Raw genomic sequence first — 22,005 nt, forward strand, 5'->3', positions numbered from 1 at the left:
GAGTGGAGCTCACACAGCTGGACTTCTCCCAGAGTCAGAGCATGCTCTATGGAGCTCCGAACCCCCTCTCATTGCCTAGAGTGACCCGGGTGGTATTTCTTGCATGGAGATCCACCATGCGACACGTGCGATGGGGGAATATGCTTACGCAGAAAACTCCACTGTGGCTTGGCACCTGGTTAAGGTAAACAGCATCGCTTAGTGGCTTTCACACCTGGGACTGTATTGGTATCACAAGGTTGGGGGATGTCTAGTCAGGGACTCATACAGTCCTTTCACGAACTGCAGCAGCCAAACAACCTCAAAAACTCGAAGTTTTACAAATATCTCCAGCTCAGACACACACTTGCCACCCACTCTCTTACACCGGACCCCCTGTCACAGTTCAGTCCGCTGGAAGCCAAATGGCTGATGGGACACATGGGTAGGATCTCACACATCTACCGCACACTCATTATTAATTCACCCCGGAAACTGAACCACCTCAGGAATCGGTGGGAGGAACGGATGGGACCTAAGGAGTACGGAGACTGGAGGGACACATTAATGGATCCAAGGGAACTTACAACCTTGGCCAGGCTGCACCTAATTCAAACTATCTCAACTCTGTTTATCTCTCCCCGCACTGCCTGCATTTGGCTGGTTTGCGACCCATCCCCACCTCCCCTCAATGTGCTAGATGAAACACGATCTAACACCCAGTAAATAAAGTAGAAATAAATATGAACCTTAAGCAAGAATTGGCAAACCCAGTAGGTCTCACCTGTACAGGAGCTATTGGTTTTGCCAAATGTTTCAGCAATGTTGTACACTAGAGTGGCTGCTTTTTAGCATGGCTAAAAGTCAGTAGGGTAAAAGAGAGTGGCGTGGAGTTTCATTAAGTGGCGTATAATGGAGTGTAAGGGAGCGGTGTGAAGTGGGGTACAGTAGAGTACCTGTGCTCTTTAATGTTTATGTTTCAGAGTTGGCCTCTTTGATCAGATCTTTTGGCTGTACCCCTACTTCTTATGCAGACGACACATAAATAGTGGTGTCGGTGGCTAACAACACTGAAGTAACCATCTCTCAATTTCACAACTGCATGAGAGCAGTTAGTGGCTGGATGGGAAAGCATTGTCTCAAATTAAATGCAGAAAGAACTGAGGTGATACTCTATAGTAATAATTCTGTATTCTGGAGCCCGGCATGCTGGCCAGCAGAGATGGAAACCCTCCCTACCCCTGCTCAAAAAGTAAAAAACTTAGGAACAATGATAGATGACAAACTGAGGTTTAATAAACACATTAGCTCAGTTGTCTCGGCTAGATTTAACACTCTTCGAATTATTAGAAAGATCCTTCCTTTTATCCCGTTGACCAACAGAAAAACTGTTGTTTCTTTATTAATCCTACCAAATTGGATTACTGTAATGGTCTTTTCACTAAGCTTCAAAAACAACATATGAAGAAATTTTAGAGTGTACAGACTGCGGCAGCCAAGCTCGTCTTCGACCTGCCTAAATTCCATTCAGTTTAATCCTCCGTTAAGGAACTGCATTGTCTGACTGTAAATAACTGCATTAAATTCAAGGCATTATGCCTTACCTATAAAGCCTTGCATGATCTAGGTCCTAGCTACCTTAAAATAATTCCTCTCATTGTATGTACCAAATAGAGATCTTCGCTCTAAAAACACCCTGACAGTGTCCAGTCCCAGGTTTAGGAGACTTAAATGGGGAGGCAGTTGTTTTACCACTGCAGGACTGGCCCTATGGAATAGTCTACCAATGAGCATTAAAGCAGCTCCCACACTGCTGAGTTTCAGGAAGCTAACAAAAACCTGGCTTTTTAACCTCTAGGTACCTAGTACCCTCACCTTACTGCCAATCAACCAGCGCCAAGACACCCATGGGTATTTGAGAGCTTTATAAACTTTTAAACATAACATACCATAGAGTCGAGTGGCATGGAGATAAGTGAAGAGTCATGGAGTAGTGTACAGTATTGTGTGTGGAGTAGGATGTCAGAGTGGAAGGGTGTAGAGTTGAGCGGCGTAGAGTGGAGCACAGTGTCAAAGTAGAATAGAGTGTCGTAGAGTGGAGTGGCATAGAATATCGTGGAGAGGTGCACAGTGGAAAAACATAGAAGGTGTTGCATAGAGTGGAGAAGAGTGTTGTAGAGTTGAGTGGTGTACAGCAGTGGTAGCAATAACATGGTTGGCTGAAGGTGTCTTTTAAAGTACAAATGCCCAATTTTCAATTCGGTCATTCATTACGGAATCGCAAATTGGGTTTGCGAATCGGTATTAGAAAGGGGCGTGTTTGGAGCATCCCTGCTTAATAGCAACTCGCAGTGGTATGTGTGAATGTTTGCGACCGAAATGCGGTTCCAAAACATTCGCATTTTACTGCCAACTCCGGGATGGTGGTAACCCATTTACATGATCAGAACGGGGCCCCAAGGGACCCTTTCCCCTTTGTGAATGTTGGGAAAAATATCTTTTAAGAACAGGCAGTGGTCTGTGGGACTCTTAAAAAATGAAAAGAAAACTGTTAATTTTACATTTTGAAGCATATCTTGTTTTCCTTTAAGGAAAACGGGCTGCATTTAAAAAAAAATTACTTTATTTAAAATCAATCACGGACATGGTAGTCTGTTGCCCCCAGCAGACTACTCTTTCTGTGATTGTTGCCATTTACATTGGGTTGCAACCCAAAACTTACCTCATTAATATTATTGAGGTTCGTCTATTCGCGACCCACTGGGAATTGCAAATTGCGCTGAACTCACATTTGTACATCGCTGTCTGCAATTACCCAATAGCGAATCACTTGATTTCGCTATTAGGTAATTGCAATCCCTAGAATACGTACATATTGCGCTAGATGTTTCAACTCCTGTATTTCCTAGAGTTTGATTGAATGATGATAGCAATGAGCATCATTTCTTCCACATCAAGGCTCCAGAGGTAAATATCATGCACACACTGCAAGGATTAACCCAGGGTGCTATAGCCCACATTTTTCTACTTTCACTTCTTTAGCTTTTCTACATTTACTTCTGGCTGCTGTCACAGAATCATCAAGCTTGCATAAAATGACCAAACACCACAACCAGCTATGAATATTCTCCAATGAGGGCTTGTTAAATCGGTTTGAATCTGTTGCTTTATCACTAATCTGACAAGTTAGCTAAACATTCCTGTGTTAGTCCAAGCATTGTAAATAGTTTTGCTTTTCCAGGTAGCATGAGCAGGTGTCCTTGGATTTTCTTCATTAGAACTCTCTCACAGAATAAAAACCATTGTGCTAGTCTCCCACAAGTTTCCTGGTATTTCACATTTTTTCCTAGATGTAAGGAAACGACCAACAGCAGGGGATAGACACTTTTTCAATTCCCTCCTATTAGTGCAGCCTTTTACCATCTGCTTTCTAACAGATGGTATTTGAATGTCCCTCATAATTGCAATTTTATCATTTTTTATAATTCCTTCATCCAAAAATAACTGCACTTTTTTGCTTGGGTGCAGGTCCACAGATGGGTCAGTATTATTGTTGATGTACTTAAATTCTTACAAATTTACTGCATCTCTATGTTTATTTCTATGTGTGTTCAGTGATGGTGTGTGTTTGCTGATGTCTTTGTAGGGTTAAAAATTGACAAAAGCTCTTTACACATTCACTGCAATGATATAAGTTTTCTCCTGTGTGTTTTTTGATGTGATTGTAGGTTTGATAATCGACTAAAGCTCTTCACACATTCACTGCAGTCATATGGCTTTTCCCCCTGTATGTGTTTTCTGATGGGTTTTTAGGTGGAATGATCGACTAAACCTCTTCACACATTCACTGCAATGGTATGGCTTTTCCCCTGTGTGTGTTCGCTGATGTCTATAAAGGTCTGATGATTGACTAAAGCTCTTTACACATTCACTGCAATGATAAGGCTTTTCCCCTGTGTGTGTTCGCTGATGTCTTTGTAGTTCTGATAATTGACAAAAGCTCTTCACACATTCACTGCAGTGATATAGCTTTTCCCCTGTATGTGTTCGCTGATGCTGTTTTAGGCCGGATGGTTGACTAAACCTTTTCACACATTCACTGCAGTGATATGGCTTTTCCCCTGTGTGTGTTCGCTGATGTCTATATAGGTCTGATGATTGACTAAAGCTCTTTACACATTCACTGCAATGATAAGGCTTTTCCCCTATGTGTGTTCGCTGATGCTGTTTTAGGTTTGATAACTGACTAAAGCTTTTCACACATTCACTGCATTTGAATGGCTTTTCCCCTGTGTGTTTTCGCTGATGCTCTTTAAGGAGTGCAGAATGACAAAAGCTCTTTTCACATTCAGTGCATTTGAACAGTTTTTCTCCTCTGTGTATTTGCTGATGGCGTTTTAATATTGATGACAAAATAAAGGTCTCGCTGCATGTGTCTGATACTTCTTTCTTGATTAGTGTCTCTGAGTCGGGTATGTATTTGTCTTCATCCCATGACTGTTTTTCTTGATGAGCCAAAATCACCGATAAAGCACCTGTATTATTCTCACATTCCCTGTATGTGTGTGGCATTTTGCCTGTTTGCTTTCCGATTTAACAATAAAGTGAAAAGGCCACTAAATACTTGCCACACTCATAATGTGTGTAAGGCTTCTTTGTGGATGATTAGGTCTTTAAACTGGATAAAGGTACGGCACGCTTGCGGGTAAAAATCCATCCTCCTTCTGGTCGGTGCAAATTGGGACAGTATTCTGTATTTTAGATAGCAGAATGCCTCTTTCCTTTACCCTTCAGTTGTTTGGCTTCACTCCATTGTGCTTTTCTCTGGTTTCTGTGGAATGGACTGAAAGAGTTTACAATACACATCTAGCACTGAATGGTGGTCTGATATCACTTTTGAAAGGAAAGAAGTGTTGTAATCACATCATACCAATCACACGATTATAGCTGGTATTGGACATATTTACTCAGGAAGTGGATTATCAGTGTTGTTGTCATTTTTTAAAGGTAATTTCTTGTGGCGTGGAGGTGCAGAGCTCAGACTCATAGAATCATTGAATTGCCCTTGATACTTCTTACAGGATCTGTCAGTTTATGTTCTGGTTTGTCGGTCTCTGACTGCGCTTATGTTTTCCTCAATACTGGAGCTCAATATTTCGGACTTTGTTTTTGCAGAATTACAGGATTATCTTCATTATTCTTAAACATTTTGTACATTCAAAGATTGTTTTCTGTCGGATGTAAAGAGATTTAAAATTACTTACATGGAAACATTATGGAATGTGCATACACAATTTTTTTTTTTTTTAAATTAAAAATAATTTTTATTTAATGTTAATACACAACAAAAACAGAATCAAACTGAATAGACAGAGGGAATAAATGGGTGGAAAGGAACTAATAAGGTATAAAGATCATGGCTAATTCACAACGTCACTTGATGTAAACATCACAGCTGTCATTGATAATGTCATAACATTATACACTTACATCTTACATGTTGATAATGTCATAGCCTAGAGGAACATGGCAGCCGGTAGTTAATGGCCGCGGTCACGCTCCCTCGGGTCTCTTAAAGGGACCGATGTTGAAGCCCCAATTAGTCTAATTTTAAATCTCCCTCCTTAGTTTCCCTCACCTGCCTGATGATATGCGGGGGGACCCACTCTTTTCCTGTCAAGACGGTCCGGCGGCCACGGGCATTCACGGCGATTACGGCGGCGGCGGTGCCGAAGCAGGAGATCGGCGCTGGAGGTGGGGAAAAGCCGCGCATGAGAGGAAACGCTGGGACATTGCCTGTTTGTTGCTCCGGTTCATCGGAGGCAGTGTCAGCACCAGTTTCGGTGTATACCCAGGTCTCCAGACTTGGAAATCTTCCGAGGTAGACGGTGAGCAGGTGGGGGGCCCCCAGCGACCAGCTCTCCATGAAAGCGCTAAGGACAGTAAGTTTGGCTCAATTTACCTATCTGAAGATAAGCCAGAATTAAAAATCTTATTTGGGAGAGAGAGCCTTAATGATAGTTTCCCCGCGCCTTGTCAAGTGAGTTTCTCTTTGATTCAGAAGGGGGAGACACCTCTTTATTGTATGGAGAAAAGTGATGGGAATAAAGTGAGTATTTCTCCCCCCAAAATGAGCAGGTACACCCTGCGAGCCAGAGCAGCCCACCCATCTTCAAATACAGTCATTACCCAGCCGATTTTGCCTTCTCGGGTCTCCCCTCCCATTTCTGAAATTAGAACATTAATCAAACAACGTAAGCAGGGTGGCAATACCACCGACAGTGGAACTCCTGTTAAGGGGAAAGTGGCTAATTAAGGGAAAGGAAGAGGCAGGGACAAGAAGACACTTACTGTAAAAACAAAAATTACTCCATCTTTAAAAACTTATTATCAAGTCATGTCCCTGTCCACGTCTACACCCACGTCCATGGCCCCGGTGTGTCCAACTATTAAGGCATCAACTTGGAAGAGAAACTACAAGCAATGTTACACAGCCCAGCTTAGTGGGCATTGAACCTCAGGACCCTTCTGCCGCTGGTGCAGTGCCCGAAACTGAAATTGATTCCGTGGTCCACCCAATGGTGAATCTTTCTAATAGGTATTCAGTTATGGGATTACAAGATGAGCAGGAGCAGGCAGAGGGGTTGGAAACCCAGCAAAGGGCCGATAAAAGTATTAACAAAAGTTTAAACACTCCTGTCTCCGAGGAGCATACAGTCTCAGCTTCTAGCACGCACTCATTAGCTGATTTACTTCTGGCTATGAAACAAGAGATGACCAACAGGTTTATAGTCTCGGAGATGAATCAAGCAGAGTTAGCTAGTAGGTTCTCTGTATCAGAAGCAAACCAGGCTGCTATTCGTTCATCATGCGAGGTATTGGCTCAGAAATTGGAAAATGTTACTCTGAGGACCGATGCAATTGAGTCTGAGATTCCCAAATTAAAAGAAGCGATCCAAATGACCTCTGCTGACCTGGTAAAGCTATCAACTCAAAATAAGGAACTGAAGGACGACCTTGAGCGACTGGAAAATCACTCTAGGAAAAACAATTTGAAGTTTCTAAATATCCCGGAAGCTCTCGAGGGGGTGGACATTAAGGGATTTGTGATTTCCTTACTAAAAGGCTCAGTTTTGAAAAAATTTCCAAACATTGATCTTGTGCATGAAATACAAAGAGTACATCGGGATCCCTTTAAGAGAAACCCAGGAAGACAGAAACCCAGGAAAGTTCTGGTGAACTTTTTGTCTTACTCAGTTAAGGAGATGATATTGACTGCCGCACTAAAGGAAGGAGTGATTTCTTCTCCACTTTCAGATGTGTCCGCTTTCTCCTTCTCCATTAGATCTGATAGCTCCCACATAACTGCAACAAGACAGTGGGAGTTGGGGAAGAGGTTAGCGTAGCTAAATAGTTTGGGGGCGAAGGGTTAATTGAGGTTTCCTGCCACACTACGTGTGATGTGTAATAATCACATGCAAATAATCCGTACAACCGAGGAGGTAGACGCCCTTATTGTAAAGATTCAAAAAGAAAAGGAGGGAGGGAAATGAAGGAGGGATCAGAGGTTAAGGGGGGCTCGGCTTTAGGTCCCAAGTCTCTAGAGTTAAGTATTAGTCTAAAAATGTTACCCGATGGAGAGGCGACCGAATAGGCTTAGCCTATTGGAAGGAAGGGTTCATCAGGGTGTAGGGGGTCACAGGGGGGGAGAGGGGAGGTTGGTGGGGTACACTGGGTGGGGAGCAGTGGGGGAAAAAATAAAAAAATATTTCTCATCTCATTTGTATTTTAAGAAATGCTGTTTAACTTGAGGAAGGGGTGCACTAGTCGATGGCAGGTAATACTAAAAGGGATAGTAAAATCGGTTTTATTTCCTGGAATGTGAATGGTTTAAGATGCCCACGTAGGCAAAGGTTGATATTTAAGTACCTAGAACTCTCCCCGGCCCAGGTTTTTCTGCTACAAGAGACGCATCTCACTTCTATAGAATCACGTTCGATTTTTTCAAAAATTTCTTGGATATTGGCCCAGATGGATTTTGGGGGATTAGAATTAGCCTGTTCTTCCTTTTACGGTCCCAATGTCGATGATCCTTCATATCTTTGTAAATTGCAAGATAAATTGATGAAGGCGACTCCCCCCTTAATAATAGGAGGCAATTTTAATGTCCTCCTTGATCCATTCAAAGACAGGTCTAATTTGGGCCGTGCAATAGGGTCTCGCGATCTCGCCGGGCCATGAAAAATCTGTAACACGACATGGACCTGGTAGATATCTGGAGGGCCAAGAGGGGAGATCTCCAGGGATTCACATTTTATAGCAAAAAAATATCATCATTCATCAAGAATAGATTGTTTCCTAGTTAATAGGGAAGTGTCAGATAATTTATGTGAGATATCTATTCTACCCAGCCACCTCTCTGACCATGCCCCCATTCTATTTTCGTATTCCAAGAAAGGTAACATTCCACAAACTAGATGGACGTTGAACAGATTAATATTGTCAGATCCTGGAATTGTTCAGTCCATTAGAACATCCTCTTTAGAATATTTTTCATTAAACATGGGTTCCACGACCATAGACTATGTATGGGATGCTTATATAGCTAGTCTGAGAGGCATGCTGCATGGTCTAATAAGCTCCAAAAATCCAGCTAAAGCCTTGGAGTTACATTCTATCGAGGGAAACATAATGGAATTAGAAGATGAGAGGAATTGTCTCAATCAGGAGAGTTTAGACAGACTGGCACAAGTTCAGAAAGAACTGGAGGGGGCTAAGCAGGAGCTTAGGAGTCTGCTGGACCAGAAATGTAGGGCACAATGGCTTGCGAAAAATATGGAAAATTTTGAATATGGGGAAAAAGCAGGTGCTCTTTAAGCATGGAAAGCCAGGATGGATCGTTCAAAAAATAACAATTGATAATCAACAGTAATGGAGATAAATCTAGCAAGATGGAAGACTTGCAAAAGTGTCTTCTTTCTCTCTTTTCGGATTTGTACAAGGAAAATCTGCCCCCCCCCCCAGGATAAAATACACTCCTGGATAAGGGGCAAATCCCTGCCTACTTTAACTGAAGCTAGTCGGGTCTCTCTTGATGCCCCTATCACCACAGAAGAGATTAGGAATCAAATAAAGAGGTCTAAAAACAGTAAAGCTTCTGCTCTGGATGCTCTTCCGAATGAGGTTTATAAACTTCTTTCGGACTAATTGACCCAGGTACTATGCACTTTATTTAATTCAGTTAATAGTCTAACAGGTGTGGTCCCTAGATCCTGGAAGGAAGCTACCATAGTTTTGATATTGAAGCCGGGAAAAGACCCACTGAAGGCTAACTCCTACTGTCCGATCTCCCTGCTGAATGCCGATTATAAGATCTTTATGGGCATTCTGGCAGGGAGATTGGCTAAACTGGTTGATTAATATTGACCAGAAGGGCTTTATTGCAGAGAGGAGCATCCAGGAACAGATACAATTGTTGATTCGGAATATCGATTTGGCTGTGGTGAGAACGGATCCTTTGGCAGTGGTGGCCTTGGATGCGGCCAAGGCCTTCAACAGGGTCTGCTGGAGGTATCTCTGGGGGGTTCTCGAGGGGCTGGGCATGGGCCCTGTCTTTGTCCAGACCATGAGGAATTGTTACCGGGAGCCTCCGCAAAGATCCTGCTGAATGGCACCCTGACTCCTAACTTTGACATCCAGAGAGGGACTAGGCAGGGGTGCCCCTTGTCCCCTCTTTTATTTAACATTTATATTGAGTCCTTGTCGCAAGCTATTAGGTTAGATGATTTAATTTTTCCTTTTAAATCACTAAATTATCACTGTAAAATAGCATTGTATGTTGATGATATTATTATATATACTAGTGATCCGGAGGCAACTATTCCACAGCTCGAAAATCTATTGGAGGAATTTGGCTCTATTTCTGGCTATCTAGCCAATTCCTCTAAAACGGAAGTGATGTGTTGGAACATCGACTATATGGGAGGCCCCATCAGTAACGAATTTAAGTATTTGGGTATTAAAATTGTTAAAGATCTGCACAAAATCCCCCTGATCAACTTGGAGAAAACCATTAAGGAAATCGACCACATCTTTGCCAGATGGAGAAATCTTCCCTTGACGATCTATGGGAAGGTCAATTTGGTGAAGATGATTATTCTCCCCAAGTTGACATCTGTTCAATGCAGTTCCTTTAGTCTTCCCCAGTAAGAGCATTAGTAAGATTCAGGGCAAAATCAGGAGTTTTATCTGGGGGAATAAAAGTGCAAGGATGTCCTGGAAAAAGCAAAGGAGGAGGTTCACTAAAGGTGGGTTGGCCCTTCCCGACATCAGATGGTACTTAATTGGTTTTCAATTTAAGGGTATTAGATGCTGCTTTCAACCCCAGATGATACAACATGGGGTAGGCTCTTGGGTGAGATGGCCATAGTCGAGGGGGGAAGTGGAGGAGAAGGTTTTCTTTATAAGTTTGGGGCTCCAAGATACTTTAAACGTGTGCGTCTTAAGGTCCTTAAGGCCGCCCTGGAGACATGGTATAAAGTGAGACACAGATGGGGTATTGGATATTTCTCTGATTTTGCTCCCATATGGGATTTTCACAGGACCCCACTCTGCCTTACAGATAGTCTGGCGATGCCAATTAAGAGAGCAGGTGTGGTTAAGTGGTCTGATTTGACGGATGTAGATGGAATTCTTCCATGGGATGTTTTAAGAGCTAAGATAGGCCCTGCACTCTCTAAGTTTAAGTACTTTCAACTTAAATCATGGTACGAGGCAGAAGTGGGCGAAATAAGAGGCAATTGGGAGCTAGAGCGGCTATTGCAAAATGTTCAGCCAAAAAAGAAAGAGATATCCATGTGGTATACGAGGCTTCTTGAAGCAGATGATATAGACCTTCCATCCCAATCATCGGTTTGGAACCAATCTCCCCTTGAGCATAATATTGAAGATTGTTTTGAGCCATTTTCAAAATTACCAGCTTAAAAAAGAATCATTTCTTCGTTCTTAACAGACCTTACTATACCCCGGCCAAGATAGCCAAGTTTGCTCCGCTCCCCACCCCTCCCCCCCCAAATGATCTAGATGTAAACTACCGAATACGGATGACATCCATATCTTCTTTGAATGTCCGGAGTTAAGATCTTACTGAAAAGATGTGGGAGACTCCTTATCGGGTATCTTCGAAGTAAACATCGAGATCAACCTCCAGTTGGTGTTTTTTGGGGGTAATGGCTCTACTAACTTGACTTTATCACAGATACATAGGAGATTGTTGCTATACCTCATGTTGCTGGCTCGGAGGGAGATATGTATAAAGTGGAAAGACTCTGTCTCCCCAAACAGAGAAGACTGGCTTAAAGCATCGTTGAACAAGTTACTTACCTTCGGTAACGATGTATCTGTAAGAAACATTAGTTAGTTAGATTCCTCACCTTAGAATATCCCCAGGCGTCAGACTGGATCCGGAAGATTTTTGTAGCAATACCCCTTGCGCGTCGTTAGGCGTCGTCTGCGGCTCCGCGTCCGTCGTTGGCGTCGTGCGCCGGAATGACGTAGTCGGAGTACTTAGACGCCGCCCTCGCGCGCTGACGTCAGTTCTTGTACATAGCTTTCCGCGCCAGGAACGCAGAGCCATGCAAGAGACCGACACTGGTGCCAAAAAATCTAGGGCCCTGAAAAGGATAGCCTTAACCCTAGATGTCAGTTCGCAGAACGGGGAGGATGGGTGGGTCGGTGAGGAATCTAACTAACTAATGTTTCTTACAGATACATCGTTACCGAAGGTAAGTAACTTGTTCATCTGAAAGAAACATGTTAGTTAGATTCCTCACCTTAGAATAGATACCCAAGCAATACCAACCCCGGTGGTGGGTCTGCAAACCAAGATCACACCAGAAAGTCCTGGAGGACAGAACGGCCAAAGAAGCCATCCCTCCGGACTTGGCTGTCTAGGCAACAGTGCCTGGCAAACGTGTGCAGCGAAGCCCACGTCGCCGCCTGACAGATGTCCTGCAAAGGGACTCCCCGTCCCAAAGCAGTAGTAGCCGCCGTGGCCCGAGTAGAATGGGCTCGCAGCCCAACAGGAGAGTCCTTTTTTGCCAAGGACTAACAGATTTTGATACACAAAACGACCCACCGGGAGATGGTCCGTTTGTGCACAGCTTTTCCCTTCTTTGCACCCACATAGCCAACGAAAAGCTGGTCGTCCATTCGGAACTGTTTTGTGCGGTCCAAATAAAAGGAGAGCACACGTTTTGGGTCCAGACGGTGGAGCCGCTCTTCCTCTTTGGAAGGAGGCGGAAAGAAGGTGGGCAAGGTGACAGATTTCCCAAGATGAAAGGGGGTCACCACTTTCGGTAGAAAGGAAGGACGAGGCCGAAGGACAACCTTGTCCGGATGAACAGATAGAAAAGGAGGCTTGGACGATAGAGCCTGGAGCTCACTCACTCGTCTAGCCGAGGTGATGGCTACCAGGAAAGCAGTCTTAAGAGTCAGAAGACGAAGAGGACAATTGTGAGGAGGCTCAAAGGGAGCGCACATCAGAAATGTTAGGACAAGATTCAAGTCCCACTGAGGCATTACGAAAGAGACAGGAGGGAACGTGTGAGTAATGCCTTTAAGAAAGCGTGACACTACAGGGGACTTGAAAAGAGAGGGCTGATCAGGAAGCCGTAAGAAGGCAGAGATGGCAGCAAGATAACCTTTCAAGGTGCCCAGGGCAGAGCCCTGCTGAGCCAAAGAAAGAAGAAAGAGGAGAACCTCAGAAAGAGGGGCGGAAAGGGGATCCACAGCCTTTGCTGTGCACCATGCCACAAATTTGTTCCACCGGCAGGCGTATACCGTCTTTCTGGAGGGACGCCTGGCTGCCAGAATGATATCGCAGACTTCAGGAGGCAAGTCAAATGGCATCAACTGCCACCGCTCAATCTCCACGCATGAAGGTGGAGGCTGGACAGGTTCGGGTGGAGGACCGTCCCCTGCTGCTGCGACAGAAGATACTCCCGAAGGGGCAGACGTATCGGAGGATCGGTCAACATACTGAGTAGCTCAGGATACCAGTACCTTCGTGCCCAATCCGGAGCCACCAAGATGACTTGGGCCCGGTCGCGCCTGATCTTCTTCAGCACTCTGGGCAGAAGTGGTATAGGCGGAAAGGCGTACAACAGACCGCAACTCCACTCGCGACGAAAAGCGTCGCCGAGCGAGTGCCGCCTTGGAAATTCCAACGCACAGAACTGCTGACATTGCGCGTTCTTGTCGGTGGCGAATAGATCTAACCAAGGCTCTCCCCACTGCTGAAAGAGACCTTGCGCCACCTCGGAGTGCAGACGCCATTCGTGATCCATCATGCACAGGCGGCTGAGTTCGTCTGCTCTGGCGTTCAGAGCCCGCCAGATGTTGAACCACCAGGGTGATGCCCTGATGTTCCAGCCATGTCCAGAGGCGCAGAGCCTCCTGACAAAGGGTCCACGACCCAACCCCGCCCTGTTTGTTGCAATACCACATGGCGGTGGTGTTGTCCGTGAACACCTGCACGACACTTCCCTGGACAGAGGGAAGGAAGGCTTTCAGTGCAAGTCGGATCGCTCTCAGCTCCAACAAGTTGATGTGGAGGCGAGACTCCGCCAGAGACCAGAGGCCTCTGATCTCCGCCTCTCCCATATGGCCACCCCATCCCAGGAGGGACGCATCCGTCACTACGACATGCTCCGGTAGGGGTAGGGAGAGGCTCCTGCCCGTGACCCAATCGCGGTCCGTGAGCCACCACTGCAACTGCTGTGCATTGCCCTCCGAGATCAAGACATGGTCGGACAGGTTGCCGTGATGCTGGGCCCACTGAAACTTCAGGTCCCACTGCAGAGCCCGCATGCGCCGCCTGGCGTGATGCACTAGTAGGATGCAGGAGGCCATCAGCCCCAGAAGCCGCAACACTAGCCTGACCGAAACCCAGGATAGAGGCCGAAAGATGGGAATCAGGGCCTGTATATCCCGGACCTGCTGTTCCGGTGGATGAACCCGGAACTGCGCCGAATCGAGAACTGCTCCGATGAAGAGGAGCTTCTGAGAGGGGCTCAGGTGTGACTTCGGCACGTTGATGGAAAACCCCAGCAAATGCAGGAGATCCGCCGTAGTCTGGAGGTGGGAGACGACTGTCTGGGGCGAGCCCGCCTTCAACAACCAGTCGTCGAGATTGGGGAAGACTGGAACCCCTGATCTGCGCAGATGAGCTGCGACCACCGCCATCATTTTCGTGAACACACGAGGGGCACTGGTAAGGCCGAAGGGGAGCACGGTGAACTGAAAGTGCTCCTGACCCACCGTGAACCGCAGGTAACGCCGGTGGGCCGGCAGGACGGGGATATGGAAATAAGCGGCCTGCAAGTCCAACGCTACCATCCAGTCTCCAGGGTCTAGGGCAGCTAGAACCTGAGCCAAAGTCAACATTTTGAACCGTTCCTTCCGGAGGAAGGCATTGACGTTCCTGAGGTCCAAGATAGGGCGTAGGCCTCCTTTGCCCTTCTTGGGAACCAGAAAGTAGTGGGAATAACAACCACGACCTACTTCTGGGCTCGGAACGCGCTCGACGGCCTCTTTGGCCAAGAGGGCCGAAACTTCCTCTTGCAAAAGATTCAAATGATCCTCTGAGATACGGTGGTGCTGCGGTGGCATGGCTGGAGGGGTCGTCTCGAAGGGGAGGGAGTAGCCCCTTCGGACGATTTGCAGCACCCACCTGTCCGAAGTAATGGTACGCCAGTGGAGCAGGTGATGGCGAACCCGGCCTCCCACTGGCGAGGAATGGGCCTGAAAGCTCGGACTAGGAAGGCTTTGAGGCGGATGCTGCCAGGGTGGATGTGGACTGTCCGCGTTGTCCTCCAGTACCGCCTCGGCGGAAACCACGTCCGTGACCGCGTGCAGGCTGGTTCTGCGGCCGGTGGCTAGGCGGACGTGAGGAGGTGCCCCTTCCTTGGCCACGAAAGGAGCGAAAAGCGGAAGTTTGTGGCCACGGGGCCGAGAGGCCCAAGGACTTGGCCGTAGCCCGGGAGTCCTTGAAGCGAGCCAGCGCACTGTCCGCTTTCTCACCAAAAAGGCGAGCGCCATCAAAAGGCATGTCCATGAGTGTGTTCTGGACATCCCCTGAAAAGGACGTGGACCGCAGCCAGGCGTGACGTCGAAGCGCCACCGTGGTAGAAATCGCCCTACCCAGCGAGTCCGTAGTGTCGAGTCCACATCGGATGGCATGGCGCGCTGCATCTCTCCCATTGGCCAGAGCCGAGGAAAGCAGTGCCCGGGCCTCCTCCGGGCACAGTGGCAGCACGTCCTCCACCGTATCCCACAGAGAGTGGGAATAACGGTCCAAGAGACAGGTGGTGTTTAAAGACCGCAGGCCCAAACTGAGCGAGGAGAACAGCTTCTTACCGAACTGTTCCAGTCTCTTGGAATCCCGGTCCGGAGGAGCGGACGGGAAGGAGGATTGGGAGGTAGAGGCCTGGATAACCAGACTCTCGGGGGTGGGGTGTTGGGACAGAAAACTGGGGTCGCCCAGAGCAGGGCGGTGGCGCCTGGCAACGTTCCTATCCACAGGAGGGACTGTGAAGGGCTTGGACCAGGTGCCCTGCAGAACGTCAGTGAGGGCCTCATTGAATTGCAGCAGAGGCTCAGTGGAGCATGCGGCAGACTGAACCACTTCAGTGAGGATGTTAGTCCTCACAGCCATGGCAGGCAGCTCAAGCCCAAGGGCACGGCTGCCTTGCGCAGCACCACAGAAAAAGCTGCACCCTCCTCCGAAGCCACAGTCGGAGGAGAGATGAATCCAGTGTCCGGGGAGGTATCCAAACCACTGGCCTCCCCCAGTTCATCTGCCCAGTCCTGTGAAAGTTGCCCCTGAAGGGCCATAGGGTCCTCAGACCCCTCCCAGTCGCCCCGTCATCCGATTCCTGGTATACAGGAGGAATGATCGGAGCCGGTCGATAGACAAACTGTGTCTCTAGCGGCGTCGGATGCGGCGTCGGGCGGCGCCGCATCGGCGTCGGGACCGGACAGAGGCTGAACCGGGGATCGACGTCGACCGGAGTCGGAGGTGGCACCGGTGTCGACGCCGGCGGAGGAGGCGTGACGAGGTGGCACCGGTGTCGACGCCGGCGGAGGAGGCGTGACGAGGTCGACCGGCGTCGACGGGGACCCAGGCACGGGCCCCTCGGGAACCTGCGGCGTCGGGGCTGGAGCCTCCAACGGCGCCGGCGGGCGTCGACGGCGGGGCCAGGCTCCTCATTGTTATAAATTCCACTCCTAAGTTGAAGGCTTTAAGGGATTTCCTTGAGAAAGATTCAGGATACTCTACGTTTTTTCATCATCAAGTGCAATGGCTATAGAGGGCGATGTGGATGATTTTGGCTTGTCTAGAACATGGCATAGGAGGGTGGTGTTATCGTTGGACATATACATTTTTTTTAAAAATCCGACTTTGGTATTACTTACTAACTGTAGTAGATCAATGTTTAGGCGCTTGGCTACTATTTTAACAATCTAGGTTTATCAGGGAAATCGGTCTGTAATTTTCGTGAAGTGTAAGGCCTTAACTTCTTTGGGTATCACTATTATGTTGACTTCCGCCGGGGTACCAATGAAAGTTCCAGAGTTGGCAAAGTGGTAAAATAGTTGTTTGAAGTGACTGGGTGAATGTTTTGTAAATTGTGGCTGTAAAGCGGTCCAGGCCAGGAGCCTTGTTTTCATTGAGCATACAAATTTCTTTAGCGATTTCAGTCAGAGAGATTGGTTTTGATAGACCCAGTTCGGGCTGGACTGTTCCCATGAGGCCCAGGGTCAGACTGATTTGCATATGGCCATGTCTGAACTGGGGTGGTGGCGTGAGCTAAAGAATGATGATGGATTAAACCCAGATCAGTTGACTGGGGGTGAGTGTTTGATTAGCTCAAACGCTCCGTCCATCATCCCCTTTGGTATCGCTTTGTTCGCCCTAAGTTGGCAGGGTATGCCCAGACGTGGGTCCCTTGCTCACTTTGCCACTGGATTCAAGATAGCCTGGCTGATGAGGGTTATGAACCCGAAACCGGTCCCAGGATACTTGTTTCCGGTCCAGGGAAGACATGGCTTGGCAGTTCGGGCTGGACTGTTCCCATGAGGCACAAGGTCAGACTGATTTGCATATGGCCATGTCTGAACTGGGGTGGTGGAGTAAATAATGTCCCAATAAAAGCCCATGGATGGGCCACTATCCACTGTATCTGCTTTCATCCCAGGTCTGTAATCCACATAAACGCGGCTGCCTTTGAAAAAGAGGGATGATCCTCGAAACGCGTCAGGCGTACCGCGTGCATGACTGTCTGATTGAAACTGCCTGCTGCGTCTTGCTTATACCCTGGAATAAAGGCTTGCCACCTTGGTCTGGTTTCGAGTGCGCTCAATCGTGGGGGAATGGCAAATGGAGCTTTCATATCTGGCGGCGACCCGGCCGCCGAGCAGAACCACCCAACTAAGTGAGGGGGCCACGTGGCGGCCGATATGCCTGGAGCCAATTTTTGTGGATTACAGACCTGGGATGAAAGCAGATACAGTGGATAGTGGACCATCCAGGGGCTTTTATTGGGACAGAAATTAGTGCACCATACATGGTTTAATTACGGGACTACAAGTACCATGATGCCTTGGGCCAACTGACCCGCCCATCTGGGGGCGTGAACAGGTTTTTATGGACTGAGACCGGAGCACGTATTCATAAACGCGACTGCCTTCGAAAAAGAGGGATAATCCTAGAAACTCATCTGGCGTACCGCTTGCATGACTGTCAGATTGAAACTGCCTGCTGCGTCTTGCTTATACCCTGGAATAAAGGCTTGCCACCTTGGTCTGGCTTCGAGTGCGCTCAATCATGGGGGAATGGGATAGATATATATATATATATATATATATATCCATAAGTTTCAGGAACGTTAAGGCTAGTTGGACATTTCTCTCGTACGAAACCATAGACATTCCCCTGCTATAGTTAGTTCAGCTTACTGAACCCGCAATGCACTTGTGATGACGTCACATATTACATCATTCATGACATGGTCAGTGACATCACTGATGACATCATCCAGTGACTGTTTCTGTAAAGTTTAAATATGTTCTATATATATATGCCAAGGTGTATTGACGAATGAGTGGGTGTATAAGTGTGTGGATGGAGGATTTTGTAGGTGCGTGACTGACTATAAGTGAGTGATTTATAAATTGGGTAATTCAATACCTAAAGAGCACATTTTGCACAAAATTTGCACGAGACACTTTCTTCTATAGAATACGAACAGGTACTCTGAAAAACAGCATTATGCTGGTATCATGCAGTTTGAAAAACAAAACGCATTGAAGCAGTTATTTGTTTTTCCAATGGTAGACATTTGTACAGAACACTGTTAAAAATATATTTTCGTCGTGGTGAATTAATGTGTATATTTTAATTATTTATACATATTTATTTATTATTGAAAATGTAATGTTTCTTTGTATGTTTTATACATTTTAAATTATTTATGTATAATACACACTATGACGATTGTATTTATCACTGATATATGTGATTCGCAATATAACAGGATCTGTTTTCAAATATCATGGATGTTTGAGGAAGCATTGGAGCACATAACCAAAGAAAGTGTTTCTTCACTGTTTAGCACTATAGGGGTGTGTTCTTTCCCATTTAGTACATATATAAAGACGGCGTACTATAAGCTCTGTATGTGATCAAGGGCACTTGATGCCCGAAACGCGTCATGAAATGAGGAATTAAGAACAATAAAAAGAAGAAATATTGCCACTAACTTGTTCTGGTGGTCCGTTTCTGTCAGTTCGCCGAAAAGGAAGTGCTGAGAGGTGTTTGAGTGCATCAATTTACGGAAGTTTGGTTGCTTTCGTCAAACGGACCCCTCCCTTGAAGTCGGCAGCAGCCCTCAACCCATCGTTGCTTGGAATCCGAAAAGGAAATTTGGCTGTGACCCCCTACGAGCCGGAATAACAAACACCTGTGGAAAGACGCCGTCGATCGGGTCGGAGGACTCGCGAAGGAACGTCCGTACCTCTGGTGAGTGAAACGGCATTGCTGTAGGCGGGGAAACAAGGACTTTGGGCATATCAGTTTCTGAACCCGGGAAAGCTACAGGGTAAAGAACTCACTGTGAAATACATATCAAAAATCCTCAAACATGTCGGAAGACGAAGTACGTATACGAGAACGAGAAGCTATGGCGAACGAGCTTTTCAGTAAAATACCGAAAGCAAACGCCGCCGGGTCTAATATCAAAGCGATAGAAAGCAATTCAGATAACGATGTCAAGATTTTGTTATAGGAACTAGAAAAGAAAATGAAAAATGAAGTCACCAAGTGGTGGGAGCACAAGTCCCTAACAAAGTATGTAGAAGTCAACAGGATACCACGGGGCTTAAGGATTTTTCTCGCTCCTAGTTTTGATAACCCCAATCCCTTAATGCTCAGAGAATGGGGTGAAAGCAATCTAATAGCGTCTATGAATTTGGTACATATTTTGATTAAATATGCAGAAATAGATCGCCAAGCGCTATTAGTTGATATCGACAACATTAACAAGGAACTAAGCAAATCTGAGAAAAAAGATTTTATCAAGGCAAAACGAGAGGAAATTAAGGAACGGCTTAAAAAGCATGAAGATAAAATCACAGCAAGCAAAATACACAAATTTGCACGCGACCAGGCCTATTATGAACTAGGCCAAATTTATACATTTGCCCGAAAATATGAAAAAGCGAAAAAATTGAAATTCAGTGGCAAAGAGAAACCTAATGCTGTGAGCAGCGTGCAAGCAATATCAAATAATGGCAATAGCTCTAACACAGATAATGAATCTTTAACAAGCGGATCAAGTGTGGAAGAGTTGAATATGGAGAGTACAACTGGGAGCACAATCCTCAGCCTTGGAGAAGAAATTGATTTTTTAGTGGAGGAGCGGAGGCAAACGTTGAGACCGAGAAACGAACGGAAGCCAATAGAAAAAAGCGGAACATCAACAGAAGAGCGCGACGCCGTAGGTGTCGGCGCGAAGCCAAAAGAAAAGAAGAAGAGAAATCAATGGCGCAAGTAGGAACCGCGGAAAATGATGAAGAAGAAAAAACCATCATCAATCTATCTACTTTGACACTAACCAAAGCTGAAGAACAACTGCTTGCATTAGGTTTAAATTTCTGTCCAGAAAGCAATTTTAATTATGCGAACACCAGAGTGGATGTGTTCTGCTTCATACGAAAATTAAAACTCAAGAAATTTTTCACCATTAAATCAGGTCTGGAAAAAGCAAAATCAACTGCTTCATCAGAACCAAAGAATCCTACAAAATTGCAAGCATCTGATATTCAAACACTCTTAACCATGCATGATCTAAGCAATGAACCAGTTATTGATATTCAACAACAAGATTCTGTGGGTGATACACAACAAAGACTGCGAAAAATTGACTTACTACAGAAAGGGGCTGGTGAAAGCCCTTACAAGCCAAAATCGACGTTCCTTCCAATGATGCCTAAAGACGCAGTTGATATTTACCATGAACGCGTCATAGAAGATATTAAAAAGCTACACCACCAAGTGAATTACAAAAAAAGTAAACTACAATATAACAAAATCCAATATCAAAATTTGATGAAAAAACTAAGTGAGAATGTGGAAATTGTGATTAAAAAATCTGATAAGGGCGGTAACATCGTTCTATGGCCCAAACAGGAATACATTTTGGAAGCAATGCGACAATTAAACAATGAACAATGTTATGAAAAATCTACCATGAGGGAATACAACAAAGCAAAAGATTCCTTAAAGAAGGAGTTACAATTTTGGAAGCGGGAAGGATTAATAACTTCAGAAGAATTTTTATATTTGCACAATGAATATCCAGTTCTTCCTTTTCTTTACCTACTACCCAAAGTCCACAAGAATATCATACCAATTCCAGGTCGCCCCATAATTTCGGCAATTAACAGCATGACTCAACATATGGGCGAATACGTGGATTTTTTCTTACATGAGTTGGTAAAGGCTTTACCCTCATACGTAAAGGACACAGGTGATTTTTTAAAGAAACTCAATGACATTGTCTGGACAGATAATTTGGTGTTAATAACACTAGACATTGAATCACTGTATACCAGTATAGAGCATAAGTCCGGTTTGATTGCTTTGAATTATTTTCTGGAGTCAAGACCTTGTGAATACTATCAACACAACAAAATGCTAGTAGCTTTCATTACCTGGTGCTTGAATAATAATTATTTCTTGTTTGGCAAAGAAGTTTACAAACAGATACAGGGTGTTGCCATGGGGGCCTGCTTCTCTCCTAGCTACGCATGTTTACATGTGGGCTACTGGGAGGAGCAGGTCCTCATGAAGCGGCACCTGGAGACCTATAAGAACAACATTGATCACTGGTTGCGTTACATTGACGATGTGTTTGTAGTGTGGAATGGGAGTATTGACAGTGCCAATAGGTTTATTGAAGAGATCAACACAAACTGTATGAACCTACACTTCACATCGCATATAAGTCATTCTAAAGTAGAATTTTTGGATGTGAATGTGTTCATTAAGGAAGGCAAAATTGTTACCACTGCCTATAGAAAACCAACTGCATGGAACACAATACTACACGCAACCAGTTCGCATCCCAAGCACCTTATCAGCAGTATTCCGTACGGGGAACTGTTGAGACTTAAACGGTATTTGCAGTACCCCAGCAAATTATGACAAATGTAGAGAAGAAACTCTAAATTGATTAAGGAAAAGAGGCTATAATAACAAAACGTTAATGGAAGCCGTAAACAAAGCTGAGAGTCGAACTAGAGCATCATTGCTTCCACACAATAATGAGAATGATATAACTCCTGCAGCCACAGCTAATGATACACCCAGACTTATAATAGCATATAGTAGACAGGAGAGAAAAATAAGATCTATCATAAATAAAAATTGGCCCATTATTCTCACTGACAATGTCCTAAATTCGA

At 45.6% G+C, this 22,005-nt stretch overlaps 1 protein-coding gene across 1 annotated transcript in view; it reads right to left on the reverse strand.

Moving 5' to 3' along the window:
- LOC146835338 (uncharacterized) overlaps positions 1 to 22,005 on the reverse strand; it is a 542,691-nt gene that overhangs the window by 302,585 nt on the left and 218,101 nt on the right. The window contains exons 3-4 of the mRNA XM_085602923.1: positions 3,812 to 5,210; positions 3,600 to 3,644 (exon numbers count right to left, since the gene is read on the reverse strand). Coding sequence (XP_085459049.1) covers positions 3,600 to 3,644; positions 3,812 to 4,551 — 785 coding nt within the window. The 5' untranslated portion in view covers positions 4,552 to 5,210. The remainder of the gene's footprint in view (positions 1 to 3,599; positions 3,645 to 3,811; positions 5,211 to 22,005) is intronic.

This window comes from Triturus cristatus, chromosome 4_2 (assembly GCF_964204655.1).
Source record: "Triturus cristatus chromosome 4_2, aTriCri1.1, whole genome shotgun sequence".
NCBI lineage: Eukaryota > Metazoa > Chordata > Amphibia > Caudata > Salamandridae > Triturus > Triturus cristatus.